Genomic DNA, 16066 nt, shown 5'->3' on the forward strand with positions numbered 1-16066 from the left:
CTAAGCACTGTTGACCATAGTGTTGTCTTTATTAATGTGGGAATGGTGCTGCTATTTATGTGCATATGTAGTTGCTTTCTTGGCAAAGGAGCTATTATGATCATATGTTGCATATACATGTTTCTACTTGCTTTCTTCTCTGCATTAGCTTTGGATTGAAAGGCATCCTGCATGCAGTTCCACATCAGAACACTTTTTCCCCAGGCTTTGTGCTTGTCCCCTTACTGCAGAATAGGAAGCAGGCTTTTATAAGGCCTCTGGGATTGTCCCACTTGCCAAGATATTCTCTCTGCCTATCTGTCCCAATTCTTCTGAAGCCAAATCACTGAATTGAATTAAAGCAGTACATTCAAATAATATAGAGCACGGCAGTATAAAAATGGAAAATTTGGAAGATTTTTATTTTAGTTGTTTTTAAATCAATTTAAATTTTAAATAAATTGTTTTAACTTTAAAAACATTATGTTGACATGGCACAATGCCCTAACCTATAGTATTTTTTCCAATAATGCATCAGAGCCTTGTCTGTTGTCTTCTGGGAATAGCTCCCTATGATATCTATTTTTTTAAAAAAATATAAAAATACCAAAATTCTGAACATTCACATTGATTTAAAAAAGAAACCCTGAGAGATCCTCTTCTGAATATGGTAACTATGGCTATCAGGAACCAAACTGGCCTGCCATGTTTATCTGCAGAAAGAACAGGGACAGGCCCTGTTTTCCAAGTACCTTTGTCATTGAAGAAAATATTTGGTTTGGATTCAAGGTTGCCCTTCTGTGAATATAAGGATTTGTTTCACTTATAGAAGGCTTCTAAGCAGTGCAGAACAGTGGAGAAATCTCTTTTGATTTTCCATTTCCTTACAACTTCTTGTAAACCTCTCTTTCAGCCTCCCCGAGGCAAGGGGGAGGTAGGAAGAAGAGAAGAATGGGCAAAGATTGATTGATTGATTGATAATGTGCTATCAAATTTATAATCCCTTACAAGGGATTCTTCACTTCTGACTGCCATTAGGGCCAGAATTCCCATTGCAAAGAATGAGATCATAAAAAGATCTCATAAAAAGAGATGCTGCAGTGGGTTGGAGGATGCCCTGGGAGGCCTTTGCAGGCTGCGTGTAATTTGGGAGGAGAGGGTTGATGCAGTGTTCTTTGAGCACAAGGAGGCCAGAGAAAGAATACTCTGTATTTTCCAGAGTGAGTTTGCAGGATGGTCCAGATATGGTATTATCACAGCCAATTGGCCTTGAGACTAGGTTGAAGCTGAAGCCATGCCTCTGGGCTCCTCTCCTCTGACTCCAGTTTCAATCCAGTCTGGCCAAAGAGAAGTTGTAAATTCTTGACTCCTGATCTGATTCAACTTTTCTGGACCATCCTCGACTCAACTTGCTTCCTTCTCACAAGGAGACCCTTCCTTCGCTTCCCAGTAAGCTATTAGCTGCGGTTTTTCCAGCTACTCGAGGGTTAAATCTCAAGGCTTGGAGGCTCCGGTGGCTGGGTCGCTGTCCCAGCGGCCATTTTGGCCGGCGACAACGTGGAACCCTGAGAAGGCAGATCAGCGCCGGTGGGGGCTAAAGGGCTCTGGTTTCCAGCCCGACAGCCCAGAAGCCTAAAAGGAGAGTGCACTACAGCAGCATTAAAAGAGGGCGCAGAAGAGCGTGTGGGCCGCGGAAGCCCCAGGAGCAGCAGAGGCGTCTGGGAAGCAGCGTGACAGCAGCAGACTCCCTGAGAAGCCGCAGCAAACCCGAAATGCGCCCCGGCGGTGTTTTAAAATTCGGGGTGCACGACGAAAGGAGTGAGGACCTTGCCATTTTAGCTGCGGAGGTGGGGGTGAGGAGCGAATTGCAGGAAGCACGAGGAGTGGTCGTAATTAGTTGCGTGATGGCGGGTAGACCCCCTTCCCACCCCCCATGCCTCCTGGGGAGGGGACTTCCACCAGGCAGCGTCCCACTGCCTCTTCCAGGAGGCTTAAAGCCTCGGCTGACACTTGCCCTTCCTGTGCCAGCCAAAGAGACGAAGCTAGGAGGCACAGGGCCTTGGTGAGAACTTTCTCCAGGGCAGAGAGGTTGAGGGCTCTGTAGGGCAGGATCAATCCCTCCTCCTCCAGGTCCATGTCACCCCTAGGGGGCCCTTCCAGGCAGGATTCTCCCCCTAGGTCACCAGATTCCTTGGGGGAGTGCAGTGTGGGGGGGTTGCCCATTCCCCTCCTGTTTCCATGGAAGATTTTGACCAGGTAGATAACCAGCCTGGGTTTCTATCCCTAGAGACTCAGCTGGGAGGTAGAGATCCATCCAAGCCAACCCTGGCACCTACCTCCAGCCATAGTCAGGTGCCTGGGGCATCCAGCTGGGACTGCTTGGATATGGAGGACCTGCCTGTCGGTCTTCAGAACCTCATTGAACAAGCCATTGCATCTTGTGTGGCTGCAAGCATGCAGCACCAGAGGCCTCGCTCTGCCTCTCAGGGCGAGATCACGGTCCCCAGCTCTTCATCAGCCCGGCCACGAGGCCCTTCCCAGCCAGTCCGCCTCCCTGGGTCCCTGTCCTTGGGAAGTGAGGGGTCTGTCCTGTGGGACAAGGCGCAGCGTGACCCAGATCTCTCTGAGGACAAGGAGGAACTGGAGCCTGAACCTCCAGCCTTCACAGGATTGTTCCCTCCTAACTTGTTCCAGTCCCTCCTACGCAAGGCACATGCCACTGTTCAGCTGGGAGGGGGCATGGGGCCAAGGAAGGTGAGCCCGTAAGGAAGCCCCAGGGCACAGTCTATTCCGAGCCGAAAGAGGTTAAGGAGGAGATTCCTGCTCCCGACCTATTCCTGGAAGTCGTTAAGAAACAGTGGGAGACCCCTGGGGCCTTCCCCACCCCAGGCAGCAATGACAGACGGTTCTATAACATCGAACCAGATTTCTCCAAGCATTGCAGATGCCCTCTGTGGATCCGCCGGTGGTGGCCTTGGCTGCCCCAGCATCACTGGTACCCAAGGATGTGGCAGACAACCTGAAGGCAGAGGACAGGAAGCTGGAGATGATCCCCAGGAAGACCTTCCAGTCGTCGGCTTGGGCCATTAAGGCGGCGGCCTCCGCCTTGTTTTTCAACCGTACGGCCATCCTTTGGATGGAGTAGATTCAGGTGTGCATTCCACCGGAGAACGTACATCTACACCAGGACATCAACAAGTTAGTGGCGGTTGCTCAGTTCTCAGCTGACGCTACCTTAAATGCCATGAAGTTTGCTTCCAGGGCTATGACATCATCCGTCAGGTCGCGCCGCCTCCTGTGGCTCCGTGGCTGGCAGGCGGACAACAAAGCAAAGTGGCAACTAGCGACAGCTGCCTACCCGGGGGTTCCCTCTTCGAGACTTCCCTTGACCCCATCTTGGTGGAGGATAAGAACAAGAAGGCGCTTCCAACATCAACCAAGAAGGCAGAGCAGAGGTCCACGCCCTATTATTGCAGGTCAGCACAGCAACCATAGGAACAAGACACCCACCAGAGCAGGTACCCAGAGGGCAGGGCGGATAGCCATCCGACAGGGGATTCAATAGGGACAGACCCCGCTTCCAGCCTCAGGGCAAGTGGCCCTTTCGAGGAGGGGGTAGTCGCCCCTTCCGCTGGGGCAAGTAGGTTGCCCGTGACCCCACACATTGGTGGCTGCCTAGCTCTGTTCACAGACGCCTGGGCGGAGATATTTACAGATGCCTGGGTCCTCAGTATGGTGACCCATGGTCTCCGCCTGGAATTCCTTTCCCTTTCCCCCAATTGTTTCCAGGTGTTCCCCCCGGCCAAGAACGTTGACAAGCGCCAGCAGATGCAGCAGGCCATACAGCACTTGCTCCACATTGTGGTCATAGAGAGAGTCCCTGACGACTAGGTGGGCAAGGGGTTTTATTCAAACCTGTTCCTAGTGCCAAAATCATTGGGGGGATGGAGAGCCATTTTAGACCTAAAGCTCCTAAATCAATTCTTAGTGTATAGATGTTTTAAGATGGCTTCCCTTAAGTCCATTCTGGCAGGGATCCGGGAGGGGGACTACATGGCATCCATTGATTTCTCGGAGGCCTACCTGCACATCTCCATTCACCTGAGCATAGGCGTTTTCTCCGTTTCTCCTTAGGGCTTCACTACCAGTACAGGTCTCTACCGTTTGGGTTGGCTTCAGCCCCCAGGACTTTTATCAACGTGTTAGCGGTAGCGGCCGCCCATCTGAAGAAGATTCCCATCAGGCTTTTCTCCTGTGTGCTGCTCCGGGAATCCAATCATGGGTTAACTTAGCCTTCTAGCCTTGAGACTGAGTATGCAAATATCAAAGTTACGCCTCCTCTGACTGGACTTCCGTTTCCTTTTCAGTTCTATTACTCAGTCAAGCCTACGAGACTTATTTTCAACGCTCTCTTGATTATTTGCTAATTTTTCAAGGTTAAGGATGAATTTACTTGGTTTTCACTGTGGATTTCTTGCTGGATTGGAGGTAAAGCGGCAGATTGCTGCCAGCCGATTCCTCCCTCGCTATTTCCCTTTAAGGGATATCGGATCGCTACAGCTGGAGTGGGGCGTTCTCCGCCTGACCTCCCTTAACTTCAGCGCGCAAGGAAGCTGAGTCTCCCAGCGCTGCCGCCACGCCGGATAGCACCCGCCCGCGAGCGCGGTCAGATCCGAGGCTGTGGCTTGTCGGAGCGGGTCTCCCCCTCCTCCCCGCCTCCCTCCCTTGTGCCCTCGCTGGAGCGGCTGCCGGAGGATTACATGAATCGGCTATTGGGAATTTTCCCCTGCGGTTTCTTTGAATTTCGCGCCTTTGATGCCGGTGGCCTTATTTGGAAGCGCTTTTCACACATGCGCAGTAATGCCTGGGATGAGAAGGCAGATTTTGCCCGCGCGCTTGAGTTTGCGCACTGCCTCCGCCCCTCCCTTTTCCCTCACTCGAGTTTTGCTGACTCAGGGAGGAGGTCGCTTCTCTTGGTCTCTGCTTCCACGTGGCGTTCTTGGCGTGTGCTTTCAATTGCATTCCTTTGTTTCGCTGATTGAGCTCTTTCAGATTCAAATCATGGCTGATCAATCGGTATTGCAAGGTACTGTCCGGCCAGTTTCTGAGCCCCGCTCCCCTGGCGAGGGAGGGGCCAGCCCTGGGCCTAGTAGGGCCGCGACCAGGGCCTCTACTAGCAGGCCTCGAGCCTCATCTACTGTTCGGGATAAGTCGCACAAGCGCAAAGACAAGGCCAAGGTTCCCCCCAAGACATCTGGGGCTCCCATTTCTTCCCCTCCGGTTCTGATTCAGCAACCTGTATCTCCGGTGAGGGTCGTTGAGCAGGGTTGGTCCCCTGATATTCAGCTTCCCCAGGGCCCTATTCCTGAGGTGGGGGCTTTCGGACCTAGTTCCCCCCCAATTATTTCGGAGGCTAGTGGGGCTTCTCTTCGTTCACCTCCACGCGCTGGGCCCTCTGCCACGTTCACCCCCACAGCTGCAGGCCTCTGGAGGGCCAGGATTTGGGCCTTTCTGCTGATTTTTACAGCATGATCTCAGAGGCTATTTCCAGAGGGGTGGATGCGGAATTAGCGCGTAGATCCCAGGTCTCCAGGCCTACTCTGGCCTACTCAGGCCTGGCTCCCCAAGCAGTACAAGGGGATTCTTCCATTCTGCAAACTGATCCTCCTTCCCCTTTACACTCTGTGTTTAGCGCACAATCTCCCTTAGTGGAGGAAGGTGAAATCCAGGATAGGGAACTCTCTGGTGACGAGGGCTTTCCTGTGGACCAGCCTCCGGCCCCTGGGCTTTTCAGGCACACTCTTTTCAAATCCCTGCTGTATAAGGCCAAGACTACCGCCCACATGGGGGAGGCAATTTCTGCAGAAAGTGCTGCTGTGGGCCTGGATGCCACCGAGCGGCTCTTTGCTGAGCAGGTGGCTCTGCAAGATTTTATTCCATCTCCCAAGCTTTTTCTTGATTTAATCCAAAAGCAGTGGGATGAGCCGACCGCGGTTAAGCCCCCTGGGTCTGGTGATAGGAAGCTTTTCACATCTTCTCCAGAGTTGGAGGCCCTCCTGCAGTTTCCCACAGTGGATGCTCCCATCGCTGCTCTTGCTTCACCGGCGTTAATTCCTTCTGAAATTTCGGAAGGATTGAAGGCCGAGGACCGCAAGGCCGAATCGGTCATTCGCAAAACTCATCAGGCAGCGGCGTGGGCCTTGCGCTCAGCTACTGCAGCTTCCTTCTTTAATAGGACTTCTTTAGTTTGGCTGAGACAACTACAGGAAAGGCTGGATCCGGAGGAACTGCGCCTCCATCAGGATGTCACCAAGCTGATAGCAGCCCTAGAGTTTTCTGCTGATGCCACCCTTAGTGCGGCAAAATTTGCATCCCGAGCCGTAGTTTCCAATGTGGCTTCTCGCCGTTTGCTCTGGCTTCGCCACTGGCAAGCTGATATCAAATCTAAGTGGCGTCTAGCATCCACGCCCTTTAAGGGCGGGGCCTTATTTGGTTCAGTGCTGGATCCCATTCTCATTGAGACTCGGGACAAACGTAAGGTGCTTCCCTCCACAAGTGCCCGTGTGACCAGAAGACCACAGCCTTATGGTAGACGGCAGCCCTTTCGGTCTGGGGACTCGGGGTTTACCTCCGCTCCCTATGTCCCCAACTATACCAGGGGGTTCTCCCAGGCACAGGACCGTGGCCAGGACCGAGCTGGGGCCAGAGACAGGGGGCGCCAGCAGAGTCAGGCGCAGAGTAGACGGTCATTCCGAGGAGCGGGCAACCGTTCCTTTCGCAGATACCGCTGACTCGCAGGAGGTAGGGCCCATAGGAGGACGTCTCTTGGCCTTCGCCCACCGATGGGCGGAGCTCACGTCAGACGCCTGGGCCCTTCAAGTAGTGAGTTTGGGTCTCACGCTAGAATTTCTATCCATCCCCCCGAGAAGGTTCATCAGGTGCCCTGTGCCCAGGTGCCCATCAAAGCGGCGCCTTATGGACACCGAGATATCTCATCTTCTCACCATCAGGGCCATAGAGCAAGTTCCCAAAGGGCAGGGAGGCCTAGGGTTTTATTCCATCTTGTTCCTAGTACCAAAGAACTCCGGGGGATGGAGGGCAATCCTAGATTTGAAACAGCTCAATCAGTATATCAAATACCAAAAATTCAAAATGCACTCTCTAAAGAGCATATTGGCTTCCATCCGCCAAGGCGACATGATGACTTCCATAGACATCAAAGAAGCGTACCTCCATGTGCCCATTCATCCGGCACATCGGAAGTTCCTGCGGTTTCACTTCAACGGCCGTCATTATCAATACCGGGCTTTGCCATTCGGCCTCTCCTCGGCCCCGCGCACGTTCACCAAACTTCTGGCAGTATTGGCAGCCTCCCTTCGTTCAATTCCAATACGCATCAATTGCTATTTGGACGACGTGTTGGTGCTGTCGTCCTCTCGAGATCAGGCCCTCCGAGACCTACAGGTCACGATGGACGCATTGCGAAACCATGGATTTGTCCTCAATCTGCCCAAGAGCCACCTGCGCCCAACCACGTCCCTCCTTCATCTGGGAACCACCATCAACTCGATGTCGTGCAAGGTTTTCCTGTCCCCGGAAAGGAGGCAGAGCATATACCACCTGGCGCATCATGCGCTATCCCATCGGCGAGTACCGCTGCTATCGCTGTCCAAACTGCTAGGGAAGATGATCTCCTGCATCAGCGTGGTGCCCTGGGCCAGGTTCCATGCGCGTCCTCTCCAGTGGTTCCTGCTGCCCTTCCAAAGAGCGCATACCAGTCACTCCCACATCAAGGTGCAGCTCCCGGGCAAGGCCAGGCGGTCCCTGCATTGGTGGATGTCGTCCAGGCTCCTCCGGGGATGTCCATTCAAGGAGCCGGACCGCGTTCAAGTTACAACGGACGCCAGCTTATTCGGATGGGGGGCCCATGCCCTGGACAAGGTGGCCCAAGGTCGATGGTCGGATCAGGAGCTGGCGAACAGCATAAACTGGCTGGAGTTGCGGGCCATCCGTCTGGCTCTCCTGGAGTTTCGGGACATTGTATCTCATCACCATGTGCTAATCTTGACCGACAATGTGGCCTCCAAGGCTCACATCAACCGCCAAGGGGGAACGCAGTCCAGAGCTCTGATGCTGGAGGCGGAAAGGTTGTTCCATTGGGCGGAGCCCAGACTCTCATCGATTCGGGCGGAGCACATCTCGGGCGAAGCCAACACTCAGGCGGACTGGCTGAGCAGAGCGACTGTGGATCAGGGGGAGTGGCAGCTCCACCCCATTCTCTTCCAGGAACTCTCTCGCCGCTTCGGCCTGCCCGAGGTGAATCTGTTCGCTCACCCGCACAACGCACAACTTCCCCGGTTTTACTCCCGATACCAGACTCCGGGGGCGGAGGGAGTAGACGCTCTACGCAGCCATGGGCCGGCCGGCCTTCTTTATGCCTTTCCTCCTCTCCCGATCCTTCCGTCGGTCATTCAGAAGATCTTGACAGAACAGGCGGAAGTGCTGCTGGTCGCTCCAATGTGGCCCAGACGTCCCTGGTACGCAGACCTCGTCCATCTGTCCGTTTCGCGTCCTTGGAGGATTCCGGACGACAAGATTCAGCTCCACCAAGGGGCTCTCCGGCACCCGGGCCCTCAGCTGTTGCAGTTAGCCGTGTGGCACGTGAGCGGGAGATGCTAGCGGCCCTCCACTATTCCGACGAAGTCATTTCTACAATTCAAGCGGCCCGTCGCCCGTCGACTACCCGTATTTACGAGGCTACCTGGCAGGCCTTCTGCCGCTGGTGCCGGCGCACCGGGGTCGATCCCATCAAGGCCTCGGTGCCCCAAGTTCTGGATTTCTTGCAGTCCGGCCTCAACAAGGGGTTGGCACCAAACACGCTTCGCCGTCAGGTCACAGCCTTGTCGACGGTGGTCGGGGGTGGCCAAGGCCGCTCCTTATCCCAGCACTCGCGAGTTCGAACCTTCCTTAAGGGTGCTTCCAACTTACGACCGCCGACGGTACATCGTTATCCCACGTGGGATTTGACCTTGGTTCTCAGGGCCCTAACAGCTGCCCCCTTTGAGCCTCTGCATTCCATCAGCCTCCGCTTGTTGACACTCAAGACGACCTTCCTGGTGGCCATAACATCGGCCAGGAGGGTGTCGGAGCTAGCAGCCCTTTCTGTTCGTGCGGATCTTTGCATCTTCCACCCGAACAAGGTAGTGCTTCGTTTGGATCCGACCTTTCTTCCAAAGATAAACTCATTGTTTCACAGAACTCAAGAACTTGTCCTGCCGGACTTTTGTCCTCACCCGTCTCATCCGCGGGAACGTCAGTGGCACCATCTGGACGTTCGCAGAGCTCTTCGCCGCTATGTGAAGCGCACGGCGTCGTTCCGAAGATCGGAGGCTCTGTTCGTCTCCTTCCAGCCATCTTCAATGGGACAGAAGGTGTCCTCCCACACCATCGGCCGATGGTTGAAAGCTTGCATTGCGTTGGCGTATGACACCCACTCCAGACCGGTTCCAAGGCGAATCACTCCTCACTCCACCAGGAGTGCGGCCACCACAGCGGCCTGGGCGACGCAAGCATCTGTGGAAGAGATTTGCAGGGCGGCCACTTGGGCATCCCCCTCGCCTTTTATTCGCCACTACAAGATTGATGTCTTCGCCTCGGCTGAGGCGTCCTTTGGGCGGAGAGTGTTGCAAAGGGTCCTTCCGCCTGCGGAGGAGCCTGACCAGCCTAGCTCCCGCCCTGGGAGTTCATTGCTTTGATATATCCCATGATTGGATTCCCGGAGCAGCACACAGGAGAATGACCGTTGTCTTACCTGAACGGTCCTTCTATGGGTGCTGCGAAGGGAATCCAAACCCGCCCGCAGCTTCAGCTGGTCAGGGCTCCGTTTCGATATTGACTCTCTGACTTGTTACTGACTGGACTTGACTCTGTAGTGCCGGATGACTTGCGGCTTGTTTGAGGATTGACATAATGCTCCTTCGGTGGACTTCGTAAAGAACTGAAAAGGAAACGGAAGTCCAGTCAGAGGAGGCGTAACTTTGATATTTGCATACTCAGTCTCAAGGCTAGAAGGCTAAGTTAACCCATGATTGGATTCCCTTCGCAGCACCCATAGAAGGACCGTTCAGGTAAGACAACGGTCATTCTGTTACCTGAATGACATCCTTGTCCAGAGGGCATCTCCTGCTCAGCAGGTCATTGACACCCTCCAGGGCTTAGGGTTCTCGATTAATTTTGAGACGAGTACTCTCTCCCCATCCACCCAAATCCTACACCTGGGGGCAGTGATTGATTCCTGGTTGGGTCAAGTGTTTCTTTCCCCGGACCACAGGTCCAGCTTGTTAATTAACCAGATCCGGAAGGATCGTTGCGTTCCCGTAGCCCTTCTTTCCAGCTTGCTGGGTAAGTTCATCTCATGCATCGAAGTGGTCCTGTGGGCACGACTACGTGCCAGGACGCTCCAATGGAGGCTGTTCCCATATCAGAGGGACGATTCCAGCAACTCGACACTCAAGGTACCAGGACACCGCAGGTGCTGATGTCTTTCAAGTGGTGGATGTCCCCAGCTTTGCTCAAAGGATGCGAATTCAGGGAACAAGAACGCCTCATACTGACAACGGACGCCAGCGTGTTCGGTTGGAGGGCGACCCTAGGCTCCCAGCTAGCACAGGGCCAGTCATCAAAGAACTACCTTCAACACAACAAATTGGCTGGAGCTTCGGGCAGTCCACCTTGCCCTATGATAGTTCCAAACCTCAGTAGAAGGTCATAACGTCCTCGTCTTAACAGACAATGTTGCAGCAAAGGCGCACATCAATCGACGGGGGGGCACACGATCCTGGGCGTTTCACACCGAGGCGATGTCACTGGGATACTGGGCGGAGAAACAACTGCGCTCCATCCAAGCGAAACACATCACTGGCGTCGACAACCATCAGGCGGACTGGCTGAGCCGGGAGACGGTAGACAACGGAGAGTGGAGTCTGTTCAAGGAGCTCTTCCAGAGGATCTGCCAAAGGTTTGGGAGATCAGTGGTGGACCTGTTCGCCACTCCGTCCAACGCTCAGCTGCCATGGTTCTTCTCTCGGTTCCCAGCTTGGGGAACGGAGGGGGTCAATGCCCTTCGCTCCAAGTGGCCGGTTGGGCTGCTGTACGCTTCCCCCCCCCTACCTTCTTTCCCGGGGTCATCCAGAAGGTAGTCAGAGGGCAGGCCAAAGTAATCCTAGTAGCTCCCTACTGGCCCAGGAGGGCTTGGTTCGCGGACCTGCTGAGTCTGTCGGCAGGGAGACCGTGGAGGATTCCCTGGGGGGAGATGAGATTGCTACAGGGGAAGTTGGTCCATCCAGATCCACAGTGGCTCCAACTGGCTGTGTGGAGATTGAGCGGGAGCACCTGACAGGCACCCTCCTGTCCCAAAAGGTGATCAGAACCATCAAGGCCTCCCGTAGATAGTCAACCAACAGGATTTACGATTCCACTTGGGAGACGTTTGTCTCCTGGTGCCAGGCCGCCCACGTGACCCCCTCCAGGGCCACGGTCCCTCAAGTCTTGGATTTCCTCCAGGAGGGTCTGGACAAGGGCCTTTCCCTAGCCACGGTTAGGAGACAGTTGGCGGCACTGGCCACGGTGCTACCTGGAGAGGGGCCCACTCTGCTCCCTCGTTTGCCCTTAGTTAAGAGGTTCCTCAAAGGGGAAGGCCACCTTCGTCCCCCACCAGTCCACATGTTTCCTACGTGGCACCTTCCCACGGTGCTACGGGGCCGTATGGCTGAGCCTTTTGAACCACTCCAGACGGTTAGGCGGAAGCTCCTCACTTGTAATGTTGTGTTCCTGGTGGCTATCGCCTCGGCTAGGCGAGTCTCGGAGCTGGGGGCTCTCCTCCAGGGAGGATTTATGCACATTTCACAATAACAGGGTAGTGGTACGCCTGGACCCGGCTTTCCTGCCAAAGGTAAACACGGTCTTCCACCGATTGCAGGAGGTGGTTCTTCTGGACTTCTGCCCAGATCCGACCAGGAGCGGGAGCACAGTTGGAACCGTTTAGATGTAAGAAGGGCCTTACGGATTTACCTAAGGCGGACAGCGGAATTTCGTAGGTCTGCGGCTCTGTTTGTGTCATTCCAACCCTCGGGAAGAGGGTCTCCCCATCCACCATTAGCCAGTAGATCCATCTGGCCATTGCCCTCGCCTACGAGGCGCAGAACTTGCCGGTTCCGGCCAGCATCATGGCCCATTCGACTAGGAGTGTGGCCACCTTGGTGGCCTGGGACTCCCAGGCCCCTATAGAAGACGTCTGCAGGGCAGCGACATGGGCATCCCCGTCGTCCTTCATCTGGCACTACAGTCTGTAGTCAATTCAGGGGTTTCTTGGCATGTCACAGCTTTCAAACTACAAGAAACCCTGAATTATAACACAGGACAAAGTTGCAACCCTCCCTGGAATCCTCTGCTGACCCAGCAGCACAGTGGAACATGCCCCAGCCCAGCCTTTCTATGATCCATAGGCCCTATTGTGCTTAGTTGACCTTCACTGTTTTCCTACTGCTGCTGATGAAGCATAACTGGCCTCACTCTACTTTTTGTAAGGCAACTGCTACCCACTGAGGGCTTTCTTCTGGAGGCCACATGTGCCATTCTCCAAGTTGCTCATGCTGTTTATTCTTTGAACCATGTGCCCCATTTTCACAATCTTTTGGAAAGTTTCTGGGTATGGGTGTACTATTTGGAAAATGGCAGGTAACCCATTTTAATGATGCTTCAGAACTCAGAAGTTTTCTGATGATCACAAGTATGGGACGTTCTATTTGGAAAATGAATGACATGAGGGGCTTGAAGAATGCATTGGGAAGACGGTCAGACATAGCCTGCAACCAGCTTACATACAGTGCAATCAGGTGGTGCATGCCTTGTCAGCAACACCAGGAAAACTGCAAAGGTCAGCTGGACACAATAGGGCTTATGGATCACAGGTGGTAGGGGTAATTGCGGCTTTGCACAGTGATTCTGTGATGATTGACTGCAGTGTGGGGTTTGAAGTGGCATTTCTTAGTGATAGAGGCAGCACTGCAGCTGAGGTAGGTGCCTGGGGGCAGTGATAGCAGGCTGAGACTGCTAAAGTCACTTTCCATTTCAGTTCCAGTCCTGGCACTACCACTGACACATGCCACTTTGCAGGTTGGCCATAAGGGCAGAGATGCAGGGGGAAAATAGGTAGGCGATTTACGTTATGGATTGCCCAAATTTTGATCAAGTGACTTGGGTGTGTTGTAACAGCCATAATTTCAGGCATGGGTAGTAGATTTATTTTAGTGCTGTCAAAATTTTGAACAGTTATTGAACCAATGGGAGCTGTCTTCAGTCAGCCTCTTCTTTTTTATTCCATATTTCCAAGCATTATAGACTTCTCCAGAGAGCCAGTTCTTAACATTATGTCTCATTATGATTTGAACCTGTTCATTGATACCATGAGTAGGAACTCTGGTTTAATTTGTTTTATGATCCACTTGTTTATTTTGTTGGCTATTTATGGTGTTATCAGAAGTCTTCAACACCAGAGTCCAAAGCATTTTTTCCTATCCTCCTTCTTTATTTTATTTCCATAAAATGTAACCAGGAATGCCTGCCCAATTGTCATCTTTTTAGGTATAGAATATATCTTCTGCATACAGAGTGAATAAATGAACAAGCGGGCAGACTTGTTTCACTCCTTTGTTGATATGAAGTTAATTTGTTCATCTTTAGTCTGTATTGTGGCTTCTTGACCTGGTACAGGTTTCATATGTTGTGGAATTCCCATTGCTGTAAGTACATAAATGAACATAATCAAAGGCTTTTCTATAATCCATGAAGTACATATTTATTTATTGTCTTCTTTGGCATTATCTAGCATATATCAATAGTTGTTCCTCAGTCTTTTTTTTAAGCCAGTTTGGCATCTCCCTTTCCATATAGAGTGCTAATCTTTATTAGGTTATCACAAGCATTATTTTGCTAGATTATCTTTCCCTTTGGTTCTCTGTTTCTCTCCCCCCCCCCTTTTTTTTTTTTTTTTCTTTCTGACTTTTGTGTTGGGCGTGCCATTTGGAGCATTTTAAATAAAGTATTTGAAGATCTTCCCACTGGCTGATTAATCATATTAATCATTCTGGACCTAATCCTTTGTGGCATAAATCTCAAATGGGAGAATTAGATATTATGGTGCTTTAATATAATAATATATATTTTATATTTATATATATATATATTCCTGCTCCTGAGACTTTGCCATTCAAAATTAAGGTGTAGATAGCCCATTGATTTTAGTTGGAACTCAAATAATAATTACTGCAGCTCTATAGATTTGTGTCTTTTAAAAATTAAAAAAACATTTAGTCCCAAATTGCCAAACAAAGGCTGTACTTGGCAGTACATATTAAATCTAGATTTTTCTTTAAAATGATATAACATTCTAACCCATATAATATCTTAACAACAGGGGTTTGTTTCTGAAGAGGCTGGCCAATTAGTTTTCCGATTAGCTTTGTGATTTTTTTAGACACTTGCAATATTTTGGACACATTTTCAGTAGTAAAAATAAACTGCACAGAAAGATACATTGTTTTTCATAAATGAAGATGAATGTATGTGTCCCAGGATAATGTTGCAGGATCCAGTCTGGGTCAATCACCAGGATCACAGATTTTGTCTTCTGAGATTTTGGACTCATGCTGGAGCCCATCTTCAGGGAACGTCTCTTTTCAAGTATGCCAAGCTAGAGTTTTCTGAGAACTGTTCTTTTCTTTTCCAGAATCAAACTGAAGATACTTCAGGCAATAAGATGGACTTATCAGTAGGTATGTATCTAATAGCACAAGGAAGCAGTTTCACTTTATGTACATAACATTTTAAAAAATATAACTGAGCAATATTGCAAGCTTAATGCCAATATGGCTAGACTTTTTGAATAACTGTACATCGTTAATGTAATTTCCACATAATGATGGACAAAAAGAAAAAAAAAGAAAGAGCTGAGTTGAAGTGGAAACACATATAGCTGATGGAGTATGAATAGTAATAATTATTTATTTTTGTACTGAATTTTGGGGAAGCAATAATTTGGTTTCATTCTGCTAAAAATTTGAGAATTCTTGAAATTTTGTTGATATTCTAATATAAAACCTCTGTTATTAGCTATAGATATTTTTCACTTACATGTAATGAGAGAGAAAAAATTAGTTTATTATCCATGCAAAATCAGGAAAAGTCAGGGCTTTAATGGCTAGTCAATGCCAAATCCCATTACCTACACATTCATTTCAACTGTGTATTTTTCTGTGGAAAAAGTATAGGATATTTTTTATTCATAACAAATTTGTGGACATTTCAGGATATTGTTTCATGATTTTAGGGAAACTTTGTATAAGTTTTAAATCATTTAATTTAGTAGCATTTTATCAATTAACAATAATGCATAATGGTAATTGGCAAGAATACATGTTTCGTACTTCTTCAGGTGGTCTACAAGATAAGAAGTTTGATGTAGACAAACGAGGAATGAATCTTGGAGACTTTCATGACATAATGAGAAAGAATCGATCTGGTTTTCGTCCTCCTAGCTCCAAAGATATGGGAAACCCAGATAGTGGGCCTTATTTTGAAAAGGTAAGACATACTTTTTTATGATAATCTAAAATAAAAGCTGTTCCTCTTGTTTTAACTTTCATAGGTAAAAAGTCATGTTTAAATACAAGAATTACAGGGGAAATAATGTTTAAAAGGTGTAAATAGAAGATAGTGTTTACATTAGTTATTTGGAAAAAGGGTTCTTTTTATGAAGGCTCAGTATGTTTATGTGTGTGGTTGTAAATAAGTTCATTTATTATCTTAAAATCTTACTGTAGAGTCACATCTAAGCAAGATGGGGTTATAAAAAAGTTTAATAAATAGTTTGAGAATATATCCACTGATATATACCAACCAATTTATACTTTCTGTCATATATTTCAGCCCTCATTTATTCATGATTAAAACAACATCTTTACTTCTATAAATAAATCTACTGTACAAGATCAGATCACCTATATTTAGATCTATTTACTATTTGTTCTTA

General features: G+C 50.1%; 1 protein-coding gene across 5 annotated transcripts in view; it reads left to right on the plus strand.

The window, feature by feature from the left end:
• Positions 1-16066, plus strand: part of TNRC6B (trinucleotide repeat containing adaptor 6B) — a 139906-nt gene that overhangs the window by 91331 nt on the left and 32509 nt on the right. For all 5 annotated transcript variants that reach the window (XM_032221208.1, XM_032221209.1, XM_032221212.1 and 2 more), the window contains 2 exons: positions 14765-14810; positions 15470-15618. In XM_032221208.1, coding sequence (XP_032077099.1) covers positions 14765-14810; positions 15470-15618 — 195 coding nt within the window. The remainder of the gene's footprint in view (positions 1-14764; positions 14811-15469; positions 15619-16066) is intronic.

Source organism: Thamnophis elegans, chromosome 7 (genome assembly GCF_009769535.1).
Source record: "Thamnophis elegans isolate rThaEle1 chromosome 7, rThaEle1.pri, whole genome shotgun sequence".
In the NCBI taxonomy this organism is placed as follows: domain Eukaryota; kingdom Metazoa; phylum Chordata; class Lepidosauria; order Squamata; family Colubridae; genus Thamnophis; species Thamnophis elegans.